This window comes from Acomys russatus, chromosome 10 (assembly GCF_903995435.1).
Source record: "Acomys russatus chromosome 10, mAcoRus1.1, whole genome shotgun sequence".
NCBI lineage: Eukaryota > Metazoa > Chordata > Mammalia > Rodentia > Muridae > Acomys > Acomys russatus.
Window position 1 is genome coordinate 57,148,674 of NC_067146.1, and position 14,961 is coordinate 57,163,634.

General features: G+C 41.8%; 1 protein-coding gene across 1 annotated transcript in view; it reads left to right on the plus strand.

Annotated features, from left to right (window-relative positions):
- The window catches only part of Ube3c (ubiquitin protein ligase E3C), a 105,749-nt gene that overhangs the window by 13,956 nt on the left and 76,832 nt on the right, over positions 1-14,961 (plus strand). The window contains exons 2-4 of the mRNA XM_051152228.1: positions 6,937-6,990; positions 10,588-10,662; positions 12,944-13,090. Of these exons, the coding sequence (XP_051008185.1) occupies positions 6,937-6,990; positions 10,588-10,662; positions 12,944-13,090 (276 nt within the window). The remainder of the gene's footprint in view (positions 1-6,936; positions 6,991-10,587; positions 10,663-12,943; positions 13,091-14,961) is intronic.

Genomic DNA, 14,961 nt, shown 5'->3' on the forward strand with positions numbered 1-14,961 from the left:
ACCATTGATGTTGAGAGATATTAATGACCAGGGACTGTTAAGTGCCTTGATGTTGGTTGTGGTAGAGTGTTTGTGTGGTTATGTTTTGCTACAGTGAAGTTATCTATTTCCTGTGTTATCTTGGCTGTAGTTTGTCACTTTAGATTGGAGTTTTCCTTTTAGTACCTTCTGTAGGGCCGGATTTGTGGATAGGTCTTGTTTGAATTTGTTTTTGTCATGGAATATCTTATTTTCTCCATCAATGGTTACTGAAAATTTCACTGGCTATAGTAGTCTGGATTGGCATCTGTGGTTTCTTAGGGTTTGCAGGACCTCAACTCAGGCCCTTCTAGCTTTTATGGTCTCTGCTGAGAAGTTGGGTGTAATTCTGATAGGTTTGCCATTATATTTTTTTCTTGCTGCCTTTAATACTTGTTCTTTGTTCTGTACATTTTGTGTTTTGATTATTATGTAGCAGGAGGATTTTCTTTTCTGGTCTATTCTACTTGGTGTTCTGTAGGTTTCTTGTATGTTTATATGCATCTCTTTCTTTAAATTGGGGAAATTTTCTCCTATGATTTTGTTGAAGATATTTTCTGGGCCTTGGAGACAGGCATCTTTTTTCTTCCCTCAATTCCTATTATCCTTAGGTTTCATTTTTTCATGGTGTCCTTGATTTCTTGGATGTTTTGTGTCAGGAATTTTTCAGACTTAACATTTTCTTTAATGGATGCATCAAATTCTTCTATTGTACCTTCTACACCTGAGATTCTTTCCTCTATCTCTTGAATTATGTTAGTGAAGCTTACCTCTGCATTTCCTGTTTTCTTCTCCAAGTTCTCTTGTTCCCGTCTTTCTTCTGTCTGTGCTTTTATCATTGTTTCCATTTTTATCTTCAGCTCTTGGACTGTTTTATTGATTTCCTTCATCTGATTGTTTGCATTTTCCTTAATTTCTTCTAGTGATGTCTTCATTTCCTCTCTGTAGGCTTCTGTCAGGGCCTTTCTGAGGTTCTCAATCTGGCTGCATTTTCCTGCATTTATTTACGGGTTTTATTCGTTTCCTTCTTTATCATCTTCATGACTAAGGATTCGAGGTCATTTTCTTGTGCTTCAGTTGTGTTTGGGTTCCCAGAGTTGAATTCTTTGGGATAACTGGATTCTGCAGATGCCATGTTGTTTTTGGCTTTTGTTGTTTGTGTTTTTATGCTGGCTTTTAGTCATCTTGCTGTTTTTGAGGTAGTTTATGGTGTCCTTCACTGGTCGTTGTGAGTAGTTCGTTAGTGTCTCTAAGTCGAGACCCCTCACCCGTGGAGATCAGGGAACCCTTCCCTAGATCAGTCAGGTGACCTGGTTTCAGCTCTGGGGGATTAGCTGCACACCCGGGGCTCCCCTCTGGACCTGCGAAGGTTGGTGCTGGTATTCTGCAGCCCAAGATTCAGTCCAAGATAGTGGAGGTACTATCTGCCTTTGGCTGGACTTTGAATACCCTGTCCTTGGCCACTAGAGCCCTGAGACCTCGGATCAGTCTGCCAGAAAGTGCAGGAGCCACTTGCTATCTTAGGCTTCAGCCCATTCTTGCTCGGGCAGTCGGATCTAGGTTGAGTCCGCCAGATAAGTGAGGGGGCCTCCCGCTGGCTTAGGCTTCTGCAGCCTATTCTTTTTTTTTTTTTTTTTTTTTTTTTATTATTAATTTATTCTTGTTACATCTCAATGGTTATCCCATCCCTTGTGTCCTCCCGTTCTTCCCTCCCTCCCCTTTTCCCCTTATTCCCCTCCCCTCTGACTGTTCCTGAGGGGGATTTCCTCCCCCTGTATATGCTCATAGGGTATCAAGTCTCTTCTCGGTAACCTGCTGTTCTTCCTCTGAGTGCCACCAGGTCTCCCCCTCCAGGGGACATGGTCAAATGTGAGGCACCAGAACATGATAGGCAGATTTGGGCCCAGGGGTCCCCGCTCAAACTAAGGCACCAGCCAAGGACAATACAGGTGGTAAACTTTAAACCCCTACCCAGATCTAGCCAATGGTCAGAACAGTCTCCACAGTTGAGTGGAGAGTGGGAAATGACTTTCTCACGTACTCTGCTGCAGCCTATTCTTGACTGTTCAGACAGACATAGCAGGGACCAGGTACCGCGCCGTAGTGGAGAACATGTCCGCAGCCGCTTGTAAGCACCCCACCCTCACCCCGTGGGCCCTGGGTCCCTCTGTGGATTGGCAGGGTGATCTGACGTCAGATCTATTCCAGATCCACCCTCTGGGCTTCTCTCTGGGCCAGCAGACACTGAAGTTGGTAGTCTGTAACCCACAGTTCAGCCAGATAGAGTGCAGGAACTGCTTGATATGCTGCACTGGGCTTTGGAGACCCAGCCCTCGGCCACAGCACCGAGGGGCTTTCTGTGGACTGGAGGGGGTAGTCTGGGTTCAGATCCAACCGTTCTTCTGGGTTTTCCCCTGGGCCAGCAGATCCAGATGCTGGCACTTCAGTGACCACAGTTCAGTCCCAGATCCAGAGCCTGAGATATAGAGCACAGGTGCAGCTCTCATGCAGTATGCAGCCAGTCTCTGGGGACTGGGCACCCGTCCTCTGTGGATTGGTTGGATGACTGAAGGACACACCCACCTGTTCTCTGCACTGTGTGGACCCCTCTCACCTAGGGCTCTCCAAGTCTTGTGGTCTGTAGCTCTCAGCCCAGTCCCTAGGCTCTGTCCTGCCACTCACTGTGTGTAGTTGGCGCTGCCATCTTGGATCCCCTAATTACATTAATTCTTAGCATGACTACAAATACATTTCTGAACACATTACAGGACAAGATCATTTTTAATGTGGCTGACTACCAACTTGCATTTCTTTCTTTTTAAAGATTTATTTATTTATTTTATGTATATGAGTGCTCTACCAGCATGAACACCTGCATGGCAGAAGAGGACATCAAATCTCAGTATAGATGAGCAGACAGTGCTCTTAACCACCGAGCCATCTCTCCAGTCCCAACTTGCATTTCTTAATTATTAACAGTTTCCAGTAATTTAGTAGCTTTCATGAGACACTAAGGCTTTAGGTTCTATCCTTGTTATGTTTGAACCTTTATGGATTTGAATTGAAGCTCTTCTAGTATCAAAATAAAACTTTGAGTCGTAGATACGGTTCATAGAGAGACTGGCACTTTGCTGAACCTGCTGTATTGCATCATTACAGGCCATTGTAGTTTTCTGGATGACTTAGTTTAATCCAAACAGCTAAAGCTTAAAAGACAGAGAAGTTAGATAAAAATTATTTTAAAAAGCCAGGCGTGGTGGCCCATGCCTTTAATCCCAGCGCTGGAGAGGCAGAGGTAGGTGGATCTGTGTAAGTTCAATGCTAACCTGGTTCAAGACAGCCAGTGCTACACAGAGAAACCTGTGTCTTGGTGTCTTGGAAAAACAAAGAAAAACATTTTTTTTTCTTTTAAGCTTTTAGCTTAATATAGGTTGGCATATTTCCCATAAATGAGATGGCTGCCAGCCTTGGGCCTGCTCTTAATCAAGATGGTAGTGAAGCCCATCGTTAAGATGGCAGTCAGCCACATATTTATATCCCAGAACAGAATCATACCACATGGTTTAAGATTATCTAAGCAGAGACTTTCAATTAGTAACCCTGTGTTATGAGTTTTAAGTTAGTCTTTTGTTATAAGTTTAAAGCCAGGGGGCTGGAGAGGTGGCTCAGTGGTTAAGAGCACTGACTGCTCTTCCAGAGGTCCTGAGTTCAATTCCCAGCAACCACGTGGTGGCTCACAACCATCTATAATGTGATCTGATGCCCCCCAGGGGTACAAGCAGGCAGAGCAATGTATACGTAATAAACAAACAAACAAATAAATAAATCTTAAAAAAAAAATTTAAAGGCAAATGTTGCAGATTTTAAGCCATACCTAATGAGCATCTTATAAGTCCTTCCATAAGAGTTTAGAGCATAACTTTAAGATATGTGTATGTATGTGTGTGTATATGTATAGATATGATCTATTTATATAAATATATTGAGTCAGAATGCAAAGAAATCAGAGATAGAGGATTAGGAGTGGAGCCGGGTGTGGTAGCACATGCCTTTAATCCCAGCAGAGAAAGGTGGATCTCTGTGGGTTCCAGGCCAGGCTGGTGTACAGAGTGAGTTCAGGACAGCCAAGGCTACACAGAGAAACCCTATCTGGAAAAACAAAAACAAAAACAAAACAAAACAAAACAAAAGATTAAGAGTGGAGAAGCAGAGTAAAGCAAGTTTAGATATAAGGTATTTTGGAACCATTTGTCCATGGCAGTAAGAATTTGGGATTCAGGTGTGTCAATTTGTAATAAAATCTGAGTCCATGAAAGAACAGAGAGAGTGCTTAGCTTAGTGCAGGCCAGCTGCAGATAGCTAGAGGGGGTAAGGGCCTGTGGTCATGTGGGTAGGCTGAGAGCCAGATCCAGTGTGGAGGACAGAACTGACTGAAGAATTAGACTTTAGAATTTGTAATTAAATTCACAAATGATTCATACATACCTTAGGGGACTCAGATCAGCAGTTTGGTTCAAGCAACCATTGTGCGATGAAGTAGGGGGAGGGGCTTTCCCAAAAAACCTGAGCTCATAGAGAGTTCAGATTGAAGTTGTCAGAGAAAGGTCTGAGTCAAACCCAATGTGCCTGGCAATTGAGGTTTAGAATGAGCGGCTTTCATTTTCCCAGCCTTTGCCAGTAATCTGAAGACTCAATGGGCAGTATTCTGCACGAAAGTCTGAGGGTCGTATAGTAAGTAGAGCGTCGGAGGGAATGAGGTAGCCTTGGGTCAAACATCTCTGAATCCAAAGACTCCTAGGCTGAAGAAGAACCCGGAGTCCACAGTTGATGCTATCAGTCCGAGAGAAGGAGAGGGGAAAGGAAAGGCCTCGTGTGGCTGGGGCTCAACATCTCATCTCCGAGTCTTGGCACCAGATAGGTATTCTTGTCTACAAAATGAGCCAATTCATGCCTAATTAAAGTATAAAGGCAGGTTCATTGGGGGCAGCTCTTGGGTAGGTTCACTACTTCCCAAGGAATGGGGCCAAGGAAGTTGCCATGAAGAGGGAGACAGAAAAGGGGCCTGGGGTGGGTGGGTGGGTGGGGGGTAGGGTGGACCACATAGAGAGAATGAATGAGTCTGTGAGAGAACCAAAATGTCTGGAGAGCCTCTGGAGGAGAGGAAGCCCAGCCCCTGGGCTGCAAACTTCAGGTAGGGACTGGGAGTGCTGGGAAAACCTAGAGGTCAGGTCTGCTTTGCTGTATTAAATAAAATAAGCACCTCAGCTGCTTGACCTGGATCTGAATCCCAACAATCCTGATCTATATAATGAGACTTTGTCTCAAAACAAAAAACAAGCAAACAAAAAACCCAAGGTGGACAACTCGTGCAGAATGATACCTCATATAACCCTTATTTAAATTAAATTAAAAATTATTTTATTTTGCCAGGCGTGGTAGTGTGTACCTTTGGTCCCAGCATTCAGGAGGCAGAGGCAGGTGGGTCACTGTGAGTTGGAGGCCAGCCTGGTCTACAAAGCGAGTCCAGGAAAGCAAAAACTACACAGAGAAACCCTGTCTCGAACCCCCCCCCCCAAAAAAAAAAAAAACCCAAACAACAACAACAAAAACCAGACTGTCAGAAGAGTTTTATCAGAACTGTATTCTGGGTTGTACTAAGCTGTAGTTGATAGCCCCTAAGGTTTTTTGGGGTTTTTTTTTTTGTTTTTTGTTTTTTGTTTTGTGTTGTTTTTGGTTTTGGTTTTGGTTTTTTTTTGGTTTTTTGAGACAGGGTCTCTCTGTGTAGCCTTGGCTGTCCTAGACTCACTTTGTAGACCAGGCTGGCCTCGAACTCACAGCGATCTGCCTGCCTCTGCCTCCCAAGTGCTGGGATTAAAGGCGTGCGCCACCACTTTTGTAGTATTTCTATAATCCCTGAGTTGGTGTCTACAAGGTTTCTTCATTGTGATTTGCTATCTTTCAATTGGTAATTGATAATATCATGAGGAGATTGAGGCAAGGGAAATCCTTATTCTTAAACTTTGGGCCACTGGTATTAGCATGGTTCAGTGGGTCTTATCTGTAGCAGTTACTGCCTGGTACTTAAAGACGGTTCTGTCTATTGACTAGTTGAAGTGAAGACTAGACCCCCCCTTTTATTTATTCACTTATTTGTCTTAAATATGGCATCATGGAGATAGACTTGGCCTCATGGATTAAAATACAATAACTGTCATTATTTTGTAATGTTACCTGAATCATGAGAGAGTGTGGAAACCAAAGCTGTAGACAAGGTCAAGACATAAATTCAAGACAGGAACTGTTATGGATGAATATTGGTGGGGCACAGCTAAGTGCTGTGTGGGGTGCTGAGTGGGCCTTAGGAGTGGGTAAAGTCCACTAATAGAAAGCTTGTGTAGTTAATGTTGAACCTGTATTAGTTTCCTGTTGATAGTCTGGTTCTGTAGGAAAGTGGAGAAGATGTATTCAGATTAGGGAGCTCAATTTGAAAAAAGGACAGTTTTTGACTATTTTTGTAGCTTTTCTTTGACTAAAGAGTTTAAATTTCAAGAGCAATTTTTAGTATCAGTGGGTAATTATTTAATAGGTTTAAAGCAAATTGTGTGGCCTTTGGACATGTGGTAGATAAAGGCTTTAATTTGAAGTTTTCTATGATGAAATATAGTTTTATGTAGCTTTGTAAATTGCTGGAGAATCTTTGCTCTATACATTATGTGTTTGTATATCAACACATATGCTTATTTTACATTGCTCATTTGCATATGTGATTCTCATATGCCAGAAAAAAATAGGGGGGGGCGGTTTACTTTAAATAGATCTTTGGAAATCCTTTCTGGACCAGACCATTCTGTAATCTTTGTATGGTGATGGTATTAGGCTTAAAATGATAATCCTAATTTTGTCTCTCTTTGGATTTAGGAAGAAAAGGCGTCTCTTTTACATCGTACTCAGGAAGAAAGACGGAAGAGAGAGGTAATAGTTTTGATTATTCTATATTATTCCTTCTAGGCCCTTTTCTGCAGTGGTTTTTTTAAAGCTTTGCTTTACATGTACATGTATATATGTTATATGTGTTTATCTTTTGCAACAGTTTTGGATGTGTTCAATTTTTCCGGTAAGTTTTTCATTCCAGAACTGCTGTAGGAAAATAATGGGCGTAAGGCTGAGTTCTGATTAGAGATGAATGTGAGGTTTTGGTTACCTTTTTTGCTTATAAGAAGGTTTCCAGAAGATCTAGAAAGGCTTAATATGCAGTGTTTATTTCTCCATGTAAGGAGAAAACCTAACTTTAAGGTTCTTGTCTTAGCTATTTATAACAAAGCTAAAAGGGGCTAATGACATTCTTTTCCTCTTGTTGTTGTTTTTTTGTTTTGTTTTGTTTTGTTTTTTCAGATAGGGCTTCTCTGTGTAGCCTTGGCTGTCCTGGAACTCACTTTGTAGACCAGGCTGGCCTCAAACTCACAGTGATCTGCCTGCCTCTGCTTCCTGAGTGCTGGGATTAAAGGCATGTGCCAACACACCCAGCTAGAAATAAATCTAAAACTGGTTGGTTGGTTGTTGGTTTTTTTGTTTTTGTTTTCCGGGACAGGATTTCTTTGTGTAACAGTCCTGGCTGTCCTGGACTTGGTTTTGTAGACCAGGGTGGCCTCTAACTCACAGGGATCTGCCTCCCGAACATTGAGATTAAAGGCGTGCACCACTGCACCATCATAGCCTGATATAGTTTGCTTGTTACTTATTAGCGCACGCCTTTAATCCCAGCACGTGGGAGGCAGAGACAGGTGAACCGCTGTAAGTTCGAGGCCAGCCTGGTCTACACAGCAAGTCCAGGACAGCCAAGGCTAAACAGAGAAACCCTGTCTTGAAAAAACAAACAAACAACCCAGCTTATTTTTATTTTATGTGCATTGATGTTTTGCCTGCATGTATGTCTGTGTGAGGTGTCAGATCCCCTGGAACTGGAGTTATGGACAGTTGTAAGCTGCCATTTGGGTGCTGGGAATTGAACCCAGGTCCTCTGGAAGAGCAGACAGTGTTCTTAACCACTGAGCCATCTCTTGAGCCCCCCCCCAAAAGTTTGATTCTTTTCTATTTTTTAATACTTTGTTTTTATTTTCTGTGCATTGGTATTTTGCCTGTATGTGTGTTTATATAAGAATGACCAATACCCTGGGAGCTGGATGTATAGACAGCTGTGAGTTGCTATGTAGGTGCTAAGAATTGAACCTGGGTTCTCTGGAAGAACAGCCAGTGCTGAGTCATCTCTGGGTTATCTCTCCAGTTCCTGTCTCTTTAAAACCTGCTTCCTGCCCTTCCTGCTAGCCTACCAGTGTAGCCTGTTTTCCTGTTCCTGGATTGTTGGAATTGCAGTTGTGTGTCATTGTGTCCAACTTTGATGTTACATCTTTTGGGGATAGTTACTTCAAATAACTGTAATGGTTAACCATAACTTATAAGGCTTGCTTTTCTAGATAAGAGTTTTGGGCATTGTTATTTTACTCATTTGTTTGTTTATTATTTGGTTTTTTGAGGCATGATCTCTCTAGTCCTGGCATGGGATCTTGTTATTTCTGTGTAGCCCTGCCTGTCCTGGAACTGGCTCTGTGTACCAGGCTGACTTCTAACTCCTAGATCTGCCTGCCTCGGTCACCACCCTAGGTTTTGTTATTTCAACAATTCATTCTTGCCTTTAATGGATGTCTGGGAGCTTGTGGTTTGTCTGGTACTGTTGTGCTTGCTGGAGATAAGATAGTAAACAAGACAGTTAAAGAACCTGCTCTGGAGTGCTTGCTTGTAGGTAACAGCCGAGGACTAGAATGCTATTGAGGGCAGTTAAGACAGTAGAGTCATGGCTGTTCACTAAGGAGGCTGGGATAGATGGGCACAGATGGTAGCATCCTGAGAGAAGGCCAGAGTGGGTGACAGTGAAGGCCTAAAGGTTACTGCTGTGCAAACTAAAGGAAGAACATTCCTAGTAAAGAGACATAATAATAGCAGAAACTAATTTCTAGCCTTATCCTTATCACTGGTGACATTTTTTGGATAGAACTTTCATCTGTGAGGACTGTCTTCACGGCAGCATTTCTTCCCTCCACTTAGACAGATGACCAGTTGTACAGGTAAAATTGCCCTCAGTTGAGATTCAAATGCTCTACCAGGGAAGGTATACATATTGGTGTTTTCCACTATTTGTGGAAGTTCTGTAGTGTGTCTGGCATTCTTTTTGGTTTTTCAAGACAGGGCTTCTCTTGTAGTCCTGGCTTTCCTGGACTCACAAAGATCCACCTGCCTCTGCCTCCCAAGTCCAGTCTGTGTCTGGCATTCTTGGCTTCTTACGTCCTTTTCTCTGTGTTTTGTTTTTTGTTTTTATCTATGATGGGATTGTAAAATGGTGGTAGCCATCTTGCAAAACATTGTTGTAGAAATGTTAATTCCATTCCTAGGTTTGTATTCAAGAAATGCAAGCCTATAGCCTTCAAAAAATGGTGGACATAAGTGTTTATAGCATGATTGTTCATAATAGCCCACAGCAGAAACAGGGCAGTTGCCTACCAGTTGATGAACAGATAAACAGAATAGTGTGTGTGTGTGTGTGTGTGTGTGTGTGTGTGTGTGTGTGTGTGTGTATGATGAAATATGATTTGGCCATAAAAAGGAATGATGCTAAAGAGTGTATGAACACTGAAAGCACCATGCCAAGTGAAAACAGCCAGAGAGAAGACTACAGATTGAGTGATCCATTGTCTGAGGTGCATAGGCTAGGAAATATGCATTTCCATTTCCACTGAGAAATGTATATGCACTGAGAAGTGGCTTGAAGGTTTGGGCAAGGAATGAAGGATGATTGCTAAAATTGGTAAGGGGTCTCTTTTGAGGAATGATGAAATGCTCTGAAATAAGTTGGAGGTGATATACCAAGAGATGGTGGCATATACCTTTAATCGCAGCACTTAGGAGGCAGTGGCAGGCAAATCTGAATTTAAGGCCAGCCTGATCTACAGAGTTTTAGAATAGCCAGGGCCACACAGAGAAACCCTATCTTAAAAAACAAAGCAAACAAGATGGTGGTAATTCTCAGCACATTAGAAACATGCTTAGTGATGGGATTGGAGAGATGGCTCAGTGTTAAAGAATGCATATTCCTTGTACTCACATTGGACACTTGTAACCATAGCTCCAAAGGATATAATGCTTCTGGCCTCCAAAGATCCCTGCATTTCCCTGTACATATCCATACACAGGCACAGACATGTAATTAAAAAAAAAAAAAAAGCCAAAAACAAAGATGCTGGATGTAGTGACACATGGCCTTTTATCCCAACTCTTGGGAGGCAAAAGCAGGAGGATCTTTGTGAGTCTGAGGACAGCCAGGGCTATATAGAGAGACCCTATGTACAAACAAACAAAGAATCATTAAAACATTGTTTAAGAGTGGTACACTTAAAAGAATGAATTTTATGGTTTCTGGATCATATAGCTAATTACAAAAAAAAAAAAAAAAAAACCACTTTGCTAAATGTCATTTTTACTGATTCTAACTAATTGCTCCTTCTTTCTTCCATTATTCAGGAAGAAAGGCGAAGATTGAAAAATGCAGTAATAATCCAGTCATTTATTCGAGGCTATAGAGACAGAAAACAACAAGTAAGTTTGTTCTTGAATGAGAGGTGGAGTCGTGCGTGGTGGTGCATACCTTTAATCCCAGCGCTCAGGAACACTGAGGCAGGCAGATCACTGTGAGTTTGAGGCCAGGACAGCTAACTGTAGTGGAATTTTAATTAAGAATATGGCTACTCTGACAAGAGATCACATCCAAAGACCTAGGCAAGCAGATCTAAGTTCAAGGTCAGCCTGGAATAGAGCAAGTTTCAGGTAAAAAAAAAAAAAGCTTAGGTCCAGGCATGGTGGTACATGCCTTTAATCCTAAACAATGAAGGTCAAGTTAGTTTGAAGAAGGAAGCACCCATGTTTGTAAGTGATTTTTGAGTGGCAGAAAAAGTGATGAATCATAGAAAGATTTGACAAACTAGGATATCGCCAACTTTCACAAGGAGAGGAAAGGGAAACTACTTAAAGAGGCAGAGAGGGGGGAATGGGAGAGAGGGAGAAAAGAGGAGAGGTAGTTTTACTGGGAGAGTTTTACAGAGACAGGTTGCAGAAAGAGAACTCAGGTGAAGATCAAATGAGCCAGAGAATGAGAAGCCAGAAGATTAGAAAGGAATTCTGGAGTTAAGTTTGAGGCCAAGCAGAGCAATTCAGAGGCTGAGAGAGAAACCAGATTGAATAAGTCAGCTGGGAGAGGAGTTAGAGCCAGAACAACTGAATTGAACCAGTCAGCCCAGAGCTCAGTAATAACAAGAAAGGGTGAGCTTATTAAGCAGTAAGTCCCAGAGGATGAACACATTCTAGGCCTAGGTTAGATTGTATGGAGGTTAGAAGCTTCCAGGACAAGGTTTAGGTTAGCAGACAGGCAGTAAGCCTCCGAGACAAAAATTAAAACAGGCGGATAAAAGTTCCTTTTACAGCCAAGGCTACACAAAGAAACCCTGTCTTGAAAAAACAAAAAAACAAAACAAAAACCCCTGAGACGTGGCTCCTAGATAAAGGCACTTGTGACTAAGCCTGTCATCCTGAGTTAAGTCTCCATGACTCACATGGTAGAAGGAGACAATCAGTTCCTCCAGTGTCCACATAACATGTCATAAGAAAAGTAAACCAAGCCGGGCGTGGTGGCGCATGCCTTTAATCCCAGCACTCGGGAGGCAGAGGCAGGCGGATCACTGTGAGTTCGAGGCCAGCCTGATCTACAAAGTGAGTCCAGGATGGCCAAGGCTACACAGAGAAACCCTGTCTCGAGAAAAAAAAAAAAAAAAAAAAAAAAAAAAAAGTAAACCAGCATTGGGGAGGCAGAGACAGGCAGATCTCTGTGAATTCAAGGCTAGTCTGGTATATATAGTGAGTTTCACGACAGCCAGGGCTATGTAGAGAGACCCAGTCTCAAAAACAACAAAACAAGGAGGAAGAGGAAAGAAAAATAAAAGAAGACTTATTTCAAGAGGGGGGAAAACTGAGAGGGAATTAGAACCTATTTTAGACATAATATTATTTTATATAAATAGCACTGTCTTATGGATTTCACATGCCTGCTTTATAAAACCTGGTGTTAAAATAGTATTTTTCCTAATAAATAATTGTTTTTCTTTTCTTTTTGGTTTTCAAGACAGGGCTTCTCTGTGTAGCCAATAATTGTTTTTCTTTCTTTTTTAAGATTTTATTTATTTATTTTATGTTTGAGTGCTCCATTTGTATGTACACCTGCAGGCCAGAAGAGGGCACTAGATCACATATAGATGGTTGTGAGCCACCATGTGGTTGCTGGGAATTGAACTCAGGACCTCTGGAAGAGCAGCTGGTGCTCTTAACCTCTGAGCCATCTCTCCAGCCCATAATTGTTTTTCTTAATGATTTATGAATAGGTAAGTTTTTAGGAAATGTTAAATAAGACAACTAGTAATTACACAGAAGAAAGGAGTGACTGGTTCTTTTTTGGTTTTTCAAGACAGGGTTTCTCTGCGTAGCCTTGGCTGTTCTGGACTCTCTCTGTAGACCAGGCTGGCCTCAAACTCGCAGATATCCGCCTGCCTCTGCCTCCCGAGTGCTGAGATTAAAAGTGTGCGCCACCACGCCAGGCCAAGTGACTGGTTCTGATATTAGACATTTTGGATCTTTGCGGCATCCTAAATTAGGAGTTTTTGTTACTGGCTTGTTTTTTAATCTTTAACTAATGAACCAGTAACTAATTCTTAGTTTTTGGTCATCATACCTGTAAAACACTCAGTGCTTATCCACCATGAAAACTATGGGTAGGTGAGTTTTTAGAAAACTATGGAACAGTATGTTGACACATGGTTTCTTGTGATTCTAGTACTCCATCCAAAGAAGTGCATTTGACCAACGTGCTGACTTAGCTCAGCCTGGTGGCACCTTCTCCCTTGCTGATGGCTCCAACCTTACCCTCTTGGTAAGGCAGCTTTTGTTCTTTTACAAACAGAGTGAAGACTCCAAACGTTTGGTGAGTATAAACACATTTTCACTTAGTTTTATTTACCCATTTTCCATCTACTTGGAGTGGGGGGAGCAGTGGAAGTAGATCAGTAAGGCAGATAACCCCTTCCAGAGTGTAAGCATTTGTGAGCTTTTCCTTTTTTTTTTTTTAAACCAGCTGTAACAGGTGATCTCTGTGTTGATGTGTTTTACTTTTAAAAGTCAATGTACATTTTTAATTGATTTCTTTATTATGCGGCTTTTAAATGTTATAAGGGTATAATGTTATAAGGCACACTCTTGTCAGTGTGCCCACTTTCTTTTATTTATTTAAGTTGTTTATTCAGATTACATCTTACTTGTTTTCCCCTCGCTTATTATTTCCACTCCCTCCCACCCTCTTTCATCCTATTCCCCTCCCCTAGGTCTGTGACAGAAGGGGACCTTGTCCCCCACTATAAGATCACAGCCTACCAGGTGTCTTCCTGGTAGCCGGCTTATTCTTCCTCTGAGTGTCACCAGGCCTCCCCACCAAGGGGAAGTGGTCTAACAGGTGCACCAGAGCTCACCTCCGAGTCAGCCCACTTTCTTCTGTACATCAAACTTTTTGTCTTTGTCCAGTTGTTATGAGGTACACCCTCAGTATTGATTATGTACACACATATTTTTGCTATCTATCTTTAAATATAGGCTCTCTTTAAAAAACATTGTAACTCATTTCTTTAAAAATCTTAGGCTTTTGTTACTGCTAATGAGGGATTGGGAGCATTGTGTTAGTGAACTGTGCTCTTATAAAGTAGAATTTGTAGTTAGATGTGGTGGCTCATACCTCTAATCCCAACATTTGGGCCATGGAAACAGAAGGATCAGGATCTTGAGGCTAGCCCGGACCACAACAACAGCAAAAAAAAAAAAAAAAAAAAAAAAAAAAAAAGAGGAGGAGGAGAAGGGAGGAAAACCCCTTATGTTCCATGTGCCCTAGGAAATATTATGAGATTTACCTATAATTGTTAGGTTAGACATTTTTGTTTGTCTGTAAGAACTGTGTGCTAAACAGAGTTCCTACATGGAGCAAGCACAATGCTTTACGACGAATCTAGAGCTTGCCTCTAGACCTACCTCTGTCGTCTGAACTTGAGCTAGGCTGGGCCATGAAAGAATGTTGTATAACTGACACTGATCAAGAAAGGAACAACGGGCTGGAGAGATGGCGTAGTGCTTGAGCACACTGGATGCTCTCCAGAGAACCCAAATTCAATTCCCAACATCCACATGTTGACTCAAAAATGTCTGTAACCCTTGTCCCAGGAGATCCAAGGGCGGCAGTCACCCATGTGGTGCATAGATACACATGTAGACAGAAGGCCCGTACACCCGTACACACCAGGCATGGTGGTACGCGCCTTTAATCCTAGCACTTGGGAGGCGGAGGTCAGCCTCTGTGAGTTTGAGGCCAGCCAGGTCTACAGGATGAGGCCAGGGCTAGAAGAGAAACCCTATCTTGAAAAACTGTTTTAAAAAAAAAAAAAAAAAAAAAAGGCAAGGGGCGGGCATGCACTTTAAATAAATAAATTTTTTAAAATTTCTTTTTTAAACATATATTTGTATTATTGCACATAAATAAAATAAACTACATATAGTAGGAAGAACCATGAAGCAATCAGGAATTTTGTGTGTGTGTGTGTGTGTGTGTGTTAGTGTTACATTCACAGTGATTTGACTGTATTTGGCAAACTTGAAGTAAACATCTTTCCTATCTTGTTGAGTCTAAAATTCTGAATGAAAATATCTATCATATGTCATCTCCATTAACTTAAAACATCTATCTAGATCTAAAAACATCTAATAAATAATTTTTAAAAAAGAGGGAGAGAGAAGTACAGCAGTAGTTAATCTACC